This window comes from Rutidosis leptorrhynchoides, chromosome 9 (assembly GCF_046630445.1).
Source record: "Rutidosis leptorrhynchoides isolate AG116_Rl617_1_P2 chromosome 9, CSIRO_AGI_Rlap_v1, whole genome shotgun sequence".
Taxonomy (NCBI): domain Eukaryota; kingdom Viridiplantae; phylum Streptophyta; class Magnoliopsida; order Asterales; family Asteraceae; genus Rutidosis; species Rutidosis leptorrhynchoides.
In genome coordinates this window covers 373,099,406-373,110,471 of record NC_092341.1, presented here as the reverse complement: position 1 = coordinate 373,110,471, position 11,066 = coordinate 373,099,406, and the positions used below count along the sequence as shown (strand labels likewise).

General features: G+C 33.3%; 1 protein-coding gene across 2 annotated transcripts; it reads right to left on the bottom strand.

The window, feature by feature from the left end:
- Positions 1-979: 979 nt before the first annotated feature.
- On the bottom strand, positions 980-3,297 carry LOC139866493 (probable mediator of RNA polymerase II transcription subunit 26c). Of its 2 annotated transcripts, none has more exons than XM_071854743.1 (9): positions 2,728-3,297; positions 2,551-2,619; positions 2,147-2,229; positions 1,992-2,062; positions 1,828-1,889; positions 1,711-1,744; positions 1,463-1,599; positions 1,295-1,382; positions 980-1,209 (listed from the first exon to the last, which is right to left on the bottom strand). In XM_071854743.1, the coding sequence occupies exons 1-9, from the start codon at positions 3,064-3,066 to the stop codon at positions 1,097-1,099; spliced, it is 996 nt and encodes a 331-aa protein (XP_071710844.1). In that variant the 5' UTR covers positions 3,067-3,297; the 3' UTR covers positions 980-1,096. The 2 variants fall into 2 exon arrangements, with proteins under 2 accessions (XP_071710844.1, XP_071710845.1); XM_071854744.1 differs by having other exon boundaries at positions 1,828-1,886.
- Positions 3,298-11,066: the final 7,769 nt, after the last annotated feature.

Here is an 11,066-nt window from a genome sequence, read left to right as displayed (position 1 = left end):
CACATAAGTGGTGTATGGGGGAGGTGAGATGTAGACAATCCTTCCCCTATCCGAGAATAAAGACAAGTCATTTCTTCACCCAGAGTGAAACACTCTCAAAAGTAGAGAAAGTCATCCCTCTCTATTCGACGGATAAAGAGATTGCTTCCGAGAGGACCTACGGCCTTTAAGTAGGAAAAAGTTTAAAAAGAAATAAAAATAATAAAATAAAAATAATTAGACGATATGAAAATGGTAGAATCAAATTTCCATTGGTTTTAACTCCTGCCTGGAATTTAATTTAGGCTCTAAGAGTCAGTTAAGTCGCCAATAAAAAAAAAAGTTAACATTCTTCACGAACAATATTATCTTGAATGTTATTTTTGTCGATCGTTTCTCCGCCAAAATAATAACATTCATCACGAAGTGTCTTTTTTAAATGTTCATATTTTCATCCAATCTATAATGTTCGTGAACAAAGTTTTTTCGAAAAACGAAAAAAAAAAAATTGCTTCCCACCGCTCCCCCGATTGGTTACTTCTCCATTGATCATGCCCTATATATATATATATATGTGTGTGTGTGTGTGTGTGTGTGTGTGTGTGTGTGTGTGTGTGTGTGTGTGTGTGTGTGTGTGTGAATAGCTCGTTTAGGCTCGTGAGATTGTTCGAGCTCGATATAAGAAGCTCGAGCTCGTTTAGTAATCGATCCTTAAAATAAGTTCGAGCTCATGCTCGAGCTGGTTTAGGCTCAAGTCAAATAAGTGAGACTCAGATGACTCATAAAGGCTAATCGGCAGTAGGGTGACTCGGATACTTGTGGTCTGAATGACTCATAAAGGCTATCGGCACTAGGGTGACTCAGATGAAAAAAAAAGCATGCAACTGCAAATTACTTACTTGGTAAGATAAATGGTATCCCAATGGCCAATAAACAATCACTCGTAGTATATAACAAATAAGTACTATATGCAATGAGAATAATTTAATTTTATAGAAGAAGAAGAAGAAGAAGAAATCGAATAAGCAAACGTGTGTCACCGGGATACACAGATTTCTGGGAAACCCTGTCAGTCAAGATGAATCAGGACAGCTTCGTGAATATATCATCATCATCATCATCTATGATGATTCCTCCCCTGAAAGTTGCTTTTATTTTTGGCAATAAAACCATTCCTAGGCTTGGGTATTTCATGAATGTCCATCACTTGTATAGTCCTTTGCTTTTTGGCTAAACACCACAACCAAATAAACAGTTGGTCAAAATTTGGCACACATATAATATAAATCAAAAAACTTCTAATCATTCTCCTAACCATTTTGGGCTTCTTGATAGTTCTCATGAAGCCGTTTCCTGGCTGAAGCCAGCCTGTCAGTTTCAATGTTTTGATCCCGGTTTGCTCTCTGTCAAAACCATTCACTCAAAAATCAATTTTCAATGTAACTTTTATAACACCAAAACATCTCAAGATGAGGGGGTATACGTTTGGAGGAGGAGCAGAGGCAGCAGATGCAATCATGGCAGGACGAGATTGGGGTGCAGGTCTTGATGGTATTATTGGTTTCTTTGAAACTACTGCTTTTGGCCTTTGCTGCTCTGGTTCAGAACCCGAACTCCCATCTACAGTTTACAATATAATGTAAATAATAATGAATCAAAAATCACTGCGAAACATACTATTAAATATGGAAAGGAATTAGATGATTGTTTTAACCAAATTCGATACTTAACTGTGTGGGTTAGGAGAGTAGCCGAAATCAGGCCCCTAAATACACACAACTTCATTTGTTAAAAAATCTTAGCAACACTTGAAATTCATCTTTTGATCATTCATATTCAAAGTCTCACCTGGTGATAACCATTCTGGGCACTCCTTGGTACATTCTGCACCACAGGCGAATCCCCGTCTACTGTAGGAAACACCAATCAATTAGAACAAAATAAGAAAAAACACATTGATAGAAGGCTACGATCTCATAATATAATATTAAACAAAACACCAAAGGCGTTACCTGTGAGAGCAGAGGGTGCAGAGGCACCGTTATTTGCCCCAACCCACTCATCCACCAAATCTTTCCATTTACTATGACAACCAGAAAAAACAAGCTCAAAAACAAATCTACACAAGAGCAATAAAGTTTAAACAAAATATGCAAGCGTCACTAACCTCACCAATTGCTTCACCAATCTTCTAACATCGTTTGACGGGTGTTTTCTAAGTCGATTAACATGCCTTCCTATATCAGTTTCCTGATATATAAACCAAACGTTAGTGTCACATACTCGCATTTAATTTAACTGCATATGATAATATAAAGGGTTAAGTGATTAAAAATGTATCAAACTTTACACATAGTTCTACTGAATGTATCTAACTTTTTGGGTTTCTATTATACATAGATATCAAATTAAACTTTCAATTGTAATTTTGTAAAGTGATGGCCTTACACCCTGTTACCAAGTCACCAGAAACATTGAATAGCAACAACTGAAAGGTTGACGACGTTTACCCAAAGAAACTATGTGTAAACTTTGATGAAAGCATTCTGAGTCAGTTTATTAGATATCTACCTTAAGGACTGTGAAAGTTAAATCCATGTCAGCTAGGGTCTCAAGCAACTCAACAACTGCATCATCACTCTAAGACACAACAATAATAACTCAATCAGCAATTAACAACAATATTACTGTAGTTATTACGGAGTGATAAACATGTTACCAAGTGAAATACAGTACTATTAATAAAACCTGGTGTGGATCTTCAAGTTGTTCTTTAATCTCAAGAATTTTAGTCTGTTCATCATCGAACAACCCTCCGTAAGGATCGGGTTCATCGTTATCATTATCGTCGTCATCTCCTCGTGGAAGTGAGTGTGGAGTTAACGGAGACTCGTCACCTCCGTTATCCAGCGTTGTTACCTTCGATTGTAGTTGTGGGGGTGTGTATAAACGCTGTACGATTGCATCTCTACGAATCTTAAGCTCGCCAGGGTAATCGGTGGAAGCTAGAGCGATAGCAGCGTCAATAATTTCCCAAACATTAGCATTTGAATTAGATAAAATTAACCTAAATTCATCCAAATCCATCCCCTGACTAATAACCAACAGTTTTAAAATGATTGGATGATGAGATTGAGATCTATGAATTATGAAAACGCGTGAATGACGTCATGTCTCGATAACGTATTGGCCGCCGGCAGACATCGATGACGATACAACAAAAAGAGAAGATGATGGATGAAACTCTTAATAACAACAATAACAATAGATCTAATACAAATACAAATCCCTAATTATACGCATGACGAAATAAAAATTCTTAAAATTTAACTTTAAATTTTACTAATTAATTAATTAATTAATTAATTAATTTGTCTGATTTTTAATAATTTATGGAAGAAAGATGATCCTCACACCCCACTTTTTGATCCATTTACACTAAATTACCTATTTTACCTTTAATTATACTTAAATGATATAATTTCAATTTTTTAGGAACATAACTACTGTGATTTTATGAGAAAAAAGTGTAAATGGATTAAAAAGTAGTGTGTAAAAATCACCTCTCTTTATGGAATTATATTATTATACTTCATGTAAAATATTGGAGTAATTAAATAATTAGAAGGGTGTGTTAAGTTTTTGTAATGTTGATGTTTGATGGGAAACAAGTAAGAAGTTGCTGAGCGGATGGACTTAATATTCCGTTATCCTTTTTCAAATGTTATGTGGAGTAGTATGGAGACGGACTCGGCAAGTATAAAAACCAGTGATTCGTGTGTATGATTGGTTAATGGTTAGTTAATCTAACGTTTAAAAAAAGAAACATCGGTCAATTAATTAAATGTTAAAAAAATAAAAGCATGTAAAAAGCAGGGGAGAAAAGGAATTGAAACAAGTGTAAAAAAAATAACTTTGTTGTGGAGTGGTTTAGGTTGGGTAACAATCAATTAATTTAACATTTGAAAAAATGGTTAACGGTTGATTTATTAATCAAATATTTATAAAATAAAGGGATGAAACGGGAGGGGTAAATATGAAAAATTTGTTGTAAAAAAGGTTTTTCAGAAAAATACGAAGTACTAAAATATCCCCAAAGTTAAGGATTATTACATTACCGTCACTGTGAACAATGACAATAAAGATTAATATATATTGATAATGTATAATTTTTTCTATATTGTTTTATATTAAAAATAATTTTTGATACATGATGAAGCATTTGTTTCCCATTAGATGCTTGAGTTCATAATCCTTGAAGAAAGCGGCGGATTTTAGTGTAGCCGAAAAGAATACCCGACTCACCTGCGAAATATTTAGTGTAATAGTAATCATAGGCGTTTTCGTTCTTTCACTTTTTTTCTTCCTACCTTTTTTTTCAAAAAAAGCCCCCACACTTTGTTCAAATATTAAAATCGACCCCCCAAACAGGGGTAAAGTGTCAAATACTCATTTTCATAAAAAAAATCTTAAATAAACTCCACCCAAATTGATAATGCTAAAAACGAACATATATTTCATAGCATTATTCCTCAAGAAAGACAAGCTTTTAGTTGCAATTGTTCTATTTACAAGTGATATTCGTTTAAATAATAAAAGGTGAAGACAAAAGACAGATTCGACGAATTGAAGACGCAAACGACCAAAAAGCTCAAAAGTACAAAATACAATCCAAGAGGTTCCAATTATTGATAAGAAACGTCTCGAAATTACAAGAGTACAAGATTCAAAACGCAAAGTACAAGATATTAAATTGTACGCAAGGACGTTCGAAAATCCGGAACCGGGACCAGAGTCAACTCTCAACGCTCGACGCAACGAACTAAAAATTACAAGTCAACTATGCACATAAATATAATATAATATTTAAATAATTCTTATAATTATTTAATATATTATATTATTTATAAAACCGTCGGCAGAAGAAAACAACCAAATATGAGCCTCCCCAGCTGGCCATGCGATCGCATGGCCTGGAAGGCATAAAACCATGCGATCGCATGAGCCCCAGTTCCAGCCCACATGCCTATAAAAATCGAGCTTTGGTGCACCAAAAATATCCATCTATCTTTCTCTTCTCTCAATATATACGTAATATTTATATAATTTATATTTTAATTTTAATAATAAGGGTATGTTAGCGAATGTTGTAAGGGTGTAAGTCGAAATTCTGTCCGTGTAACGCTACGCTATTTTTAATCACTGTAAGTTATGTTCAACCTTTTTAATTTAATGTCTCGTAGCTAAGTTATTATTATGCTTATTTAATCCGAAGTAATCATGATGTTGGGCTAATTACTAAAATTGGGTAATTGGGCTTTGTACCATAATTGGGATTTGGACAAAAGAACGACACTTGTGGAAATTAGACTATGAGCTATTAATGGGCTTTATATTTGTTTAACTAAATGATAGTTTGTTAATTTTAATATAAAGATTTACAATTAGACATCCCTATAATTTACCATATACACTCGATCGGACACGATGGGCGGGGTATTTATATGTACGAATAATCGTTCATTTAACCGGACACGGGAATGGATTAATAGCCACTAGAATAATTAAAACAGGGGTGAAATTATGTACAAGGACACTTGGTATAATTGATAACAAAATATTAAAACCTTGGGTTACACTCAGTCGACATCCTGGTGTAATTATTAAACAAAGTATTAAAATCTTGTTACAGTTTAAGTCCCCAATTAGTTGGAATATTTAACTTCGGGTATAAGGATAATTTGACGAGGACACTCGCACTTTATATTTATGACTGATGGACTGTTATGGACAAAAACCAGACGGACATATTAAATAATCCAGGACAAAGGACAATTAACCCATGGGCATAAAACTAAAATCAACACGTCAAACATCATGATTACGGAAGTTTAAATAAGCATAATTCTTTTATTTCATATTTAATTTCCTTTATTTTATATTTAATTGCACTTTTAATTATCGCATTTTTATTTATTGTTATTGTATTTAATTGCACTTTTAATTATCGTACTTTTTAATTATCGCAAGTTTATTTTATCGTACTTTTATTATTCGCAATTTCATTATCGTTATTTACTTTACGCTTTAATTTAAGTCTTGTATTTATTTTTAATATTTTACATTTGGTTTTAACTGCGACTAAAGTTTTAAAATCGACAAACCGGTCATTAAACGGTAAAAACCCCCCCTTTATAATAATAATATTACTTGTATATATATTTGTATTTTTATAAAAGTAAACTAATATAGTGTTAAGCTTTGTTTAAAGATTTTCCCTGTGGAACGAACCGGACTTACTAAAAACTACACTACTGTACGATTAGGTACACTGCCTATAAGTGTTGTAGCAAAGTTTAAGTATATCCATTCTATAAATAAATAAATATCTTGTGTAAAATTGTATCGTATTTAATAGTATTTTCTTGTAAAATTTAATAGTATTTTATATACTACTCTGCTTTCACATCAAGTATTTTTGGCGCCGCTGCCGGGGAATCTCTTAAACGCCGGAAGCGCAACGCTAATATAAAAAAAAAAAAAGATTTTAGTTTACTTTTATTAAAATTCGTTTTTATAAAAATACGTTTTAAATATTCGAAAATATAAAAAGAAAAACAAAAATATAAATATTATTTTTTAGAGTTTGGTAAATATTTAAGTTTTATAAAGTTTCTTTATTTCTATTTTTTTTTATTTTGTAAAAATATAAGCTTTATTTAATTAATAAATATATTTTATATTTTACAGCAAAAACAGAAAAAAAAAATTATTAATTCGGCCTGTACTGTAGCAGCCCACTCTTTGGCCCGAAACCCTAGCCCATGCGATCGCATGGCTGGGCAACTGAGGACTCATGCGATCGCATGAGCCCATCTGACACGCCCTACTGAACCTGCCGACAGCATTAATTACGGATTATTATTAATTATTATTAATATTAAACCCTAATTAGGGTTAGTTATTATATTAATTAATTTTAGATATTAATTAATTTGTATTTTTAGTTTAATTAGTTTATTTAAATTGTAAAATTAATAGTTTTATAAAATAAATAATATAAAAATAATATTTTTATAAAAATTGTAATTTTTACAACTTTTTGTATATTTTTATATTTTGTCCCTTTTTAATTGTTTTAGCGTAATATTTGTATTTTTAGCTCATATTTAGTTTTAAACTTAGTTTTTGCCATAGTTATTTTTACTTCTAGATTTTTAGGCTTTGCCGTAAAATCCCTTAAGTGCTTTTTCTTTAGACTAAGATTTAGGTGCTTTAAAATTTTGCGACGCCTTTTTAAGTTTTAGTTTCTTTTTAAGATATTGCCATTTGGGATTTAGTTTTTTCTGTAAGCTTTAATATTTTTAGACACCTTTTACCTATGTATCAATTATCATTCCAATTAGTAATCTCAATTTGCGATTATAATTTTAAGTTAGTTGTAGTAATAAGGTTAGGTTAGTCAAGTGTTTTAAGTTTTATAAGTTTCTTTTATTTTTCCGTCACCTTTTATTTTTCAACCATTTTTCTTTTTCGACCTTTTTCGACGAACTCTTTTTCTTTCTTATTTTCTCGCTATTCTAGTTTTAGGACATAGATTTTTATTCTACTTCTTATCTAAATTTCTTAAAATTACGAAAATTTATTTTAAGTGGTTAAATTGATAGACATCAAAATTTTCTGGTTCGTAGTAATAGTTGGATTTGTACGTGGACCGGGTTATTGGAGCCAAACAGTCCTCAATTATATTGAGACCAAACGAATCCTGTCCCTCTGCTGCATCTTTTGGCTATTCGAAACGTGGGCAAAATCAGAAAAGTCTATTGATTGGATAACTTATTATAATTTTTCTTTCCTTTTAAAAACTAATAGGATATTCAGTGAATGCACCGAGCAAGACGTTCACCACCTTTTGTACGTTCACCACCTGTAACTAGATCGAGACATTTAGCAAATATTACTGCCGTTGATTTTTCTTTAGAAACGTCATCCAGTCGACCAAGTACTTCAGTTCAAATTTCCAATAATCCATTTTTTGAACCCGACCTCACAATTGAGAATCCGGAGAATATTCAGGAACGGTTCGTAGATCCTGAACCACTAAACTTTCCTCCGGAACCACCAATCATTCAAACAGAGATTGTTGAGGAACGAACCATTAAATCAGAATCCTCTAGTGATTCCGATTCAACAAATTCAATTATGGAGAATCTGGAACCTTTAAGTATGGAAGACCGAATGAGAGCTAAACGCACTGGCCAAGGTCACGCAATAACTCATCCAGACATTAATGCGCCAGATTATGAAATCAAAGGACAAATTCTACACATGGTGACTAATCAATGCCAATTTAGTGGTGCGCCGAAGGAAGATCCAAATGAACATTTACGTACCTTTAATAGGATCTGCACACTATTTAAAATCCGAGAAGTGGAGGATGAACATATATATCTCATGTTATTTCCCTGGACTTTAAAGGGAGAAGCCAAAGATTGGTTGGAATCGTTACCTGAAGGGGCGATTGATACATGGGATGTTTTAGTTGACAAATTTCTTAAACAATTCTTTCCTGCATCTAAAGCCGTAAGACTTCAAGCAGAAATTGTTACGTTTACACAGAAGCCAAATGAAACTCTATATGAGGCGTGGACTAGATATGGAAAGTTATTAAGAGGATGTCCGCAACATGGTTTAGACACCTGTCAAATAGTACAAATATTCTACCAAGGATGCGACATCACTACAAGGAAAGACATAGATATAGCAGCTGGTGGTTCTATTATGAAGAAAACCGAAACTGATGCTTACAAAATTATTGATAACACTGCTTCCCACTCACATGAGTGGCACCAAGAAAAAGATATCGTTAGATCATCTAAAGCAGCTAGAGCCGATTCTAGCCATGACTTAGATTCCATTTCCGCAAAGATAGATGCTGTGGAGAGACGAATGGAAAAGATGACTAAGGATATTCATTCAATACGAATTAGTTGTGAGCAGTGTGGAGGACCACATTTGACAAAAGATTGTCTCAGTATTGAATTAACAATGGAACAAAGAGAGAATATTTCATACATAAACCAAAGGCCTGGAAATAATTATCAGAATAATTATCAACCGCCAAGACCGATTTACAATCAAAACCAAAATTATAACCGAAATATTCCATACAACAACCAACAAGGTCCTAGCAATCAACAAGTATCCAATAATACTTATAATCAGCAAAGACCTAATTTTCAAAACAAACCACCACAACAAACCGATGATAAAAAGCCGAATTTAGAAGATATGATGACGAAGCTAGTTGAAACTCAAACGCAGTTTTTCACTTCTCAAAAACAAACCAATGAACAAAATGCTCAAGCATTTAGAAATCAGCAAGCTTCTATTCAAAATCTGGAACAAGAAGTAAGTAACCTAGCAAGGTTAATAGGTGAAAGAAAATTGGGAAGTCTACCTAGTGATACAAATGCTAACCCCCGAAATGAAACAGCTAAAGCCATTACCACAAGAAGTGGTACAACACTTAAACCACATGAAATACCTGTAACTTCTGATGAAGCTATTCCTACTCCACAAGAACCACAACCTGATCAAGATAAGGAAAAAAAACCGGTAGTTGAAAAGGTTAATGAAGATAACACAGTTAAGGCTAAACCTTATGTTAAACCATACCAACCACCACTTCCTTACCCGAGTAAAATGAAGAAAGAGAAACTTGAAGCCGAGCAATCCAAATTCTTGGATATGTTTAAACAGATAAATGTAAATCTTCCTTTCATTGATGTGATTTCAGGAATGCCTAGATATGCTAAATTCTTGAAAGATCTAATCTCAAATAGAAAAAAAATGGAAGAACTCTCGGCTGTTACTATGAATGCTAATTGTTCAGCAGTGCTGTTGAATAAGATACCAGAAAAACTATCTGATCCAGGAAGTTTCACAATTCCATGTTTTCTGGGTAGTCTTAGTTCAATAGAAGCATTGGCAGACTTAGGTGCTAGTATAAATCTAATGCCGTATTCACTATACGCTAAACTAGACCTTGGAGAATTGAAACCAACTAGAATAAGCATACAACTAGCCGATAGATCAATAAAATATCCTAGAGGGATAATGGAGAACATGCTAGTTAAAGTTGGTACTTTAGTATTTCCAGTAGATTTTGTTGTTTTGGACATGGAAGAAGATTCTCAAGTTCCTCTCATATTAGGAAGACCATTCTTAAACACGGCTAAAGCAATGATAGACGTGTTCGGTAAGAAACTGACCCTAAGTATAGAGGATGAGAGTGTTACCTTTTCAGTTGATAGAGCAATGCAACAACCGCAATCTGCAGATGATACATGTTATTATATTCAAACTATAGATGCACATGCAGAATTATTAGAAGAATTTCCAAAATTACAAGGAACAGGAGAATGTTCTTTAGGAGAAAGTAATGAACCAATTGATGAAGCTGAAATGTTAGCTACACTAATAGCTAATGGATATGAACCAACAACAGAAGAAATTCAAATGCTAAAAGAAGAAGACAGATATCGATACAAATCATCGATAGAAGAACCTCCGAAATTAGAGTTAAAGCCACTTCCAAACCATTTGGAATACGCTTATTTACATGGTGAATCTGAATTACCTGTAATAATATCGTCTTCTCTTACTGAAAATGAGAAATCACAACTCATTTCTGTGTTGAAAGCTCATAAACCAGCCATTGCATGGAAGATTCATGATATTAAAGGAATAAGTCCTTCGTATTGCACACATAAAATCCTTATGGAAGAAGGTCATAAAACGTATGTACAACGCCAACGAAGACTAAATCCTAATATGCAAGATGTAGTTAAGAAAGAGATTATTAAACTGCTAGATGCAGGTCTAATTTATCCAATCTCTGATAGTCCATGGGTAAGCCCAGTTCAATGCGTGCCTAAGAAGGGTGGCATGACTGTTATCACAAATGAGAAAAATGAGCTTATTCCTACTAGGACTGTAACAGGATGGCGTGTGTGTATTGATTATAGAAAATTAAATGACGCTACCAGAAAAGATCACTTTCCCTTACCTTTCATTGATCAAAT

What these genes read in the sequence shown, in the direction of transcription:
- LOC139866493 (XM_071854743.1), bottom strand. Translation starts at nt 3,066, where the DNA reads ATGGATTTGGATGAATTTAGGTTAATTTTATCTAATTCAAATGCTAAT. An exon ending in TAACTTTCACAGTCCTTAAG is followed by an intron (nt 2,230 to 2,550) that starts GTAGATATCTAA and finishes TTTATATATCAG; the next exon opens with GAAACTGATATAGGAAGGCA. An exon ending in TGCACCCTCTGCTCTCACAG is followed by an intron (nt 1,890 to 1,991) that starts GTAACGCCTTTG and finishes TGTTTCCTACAG; the next exon opens with TAGACGGGGATTCGCCTGTG.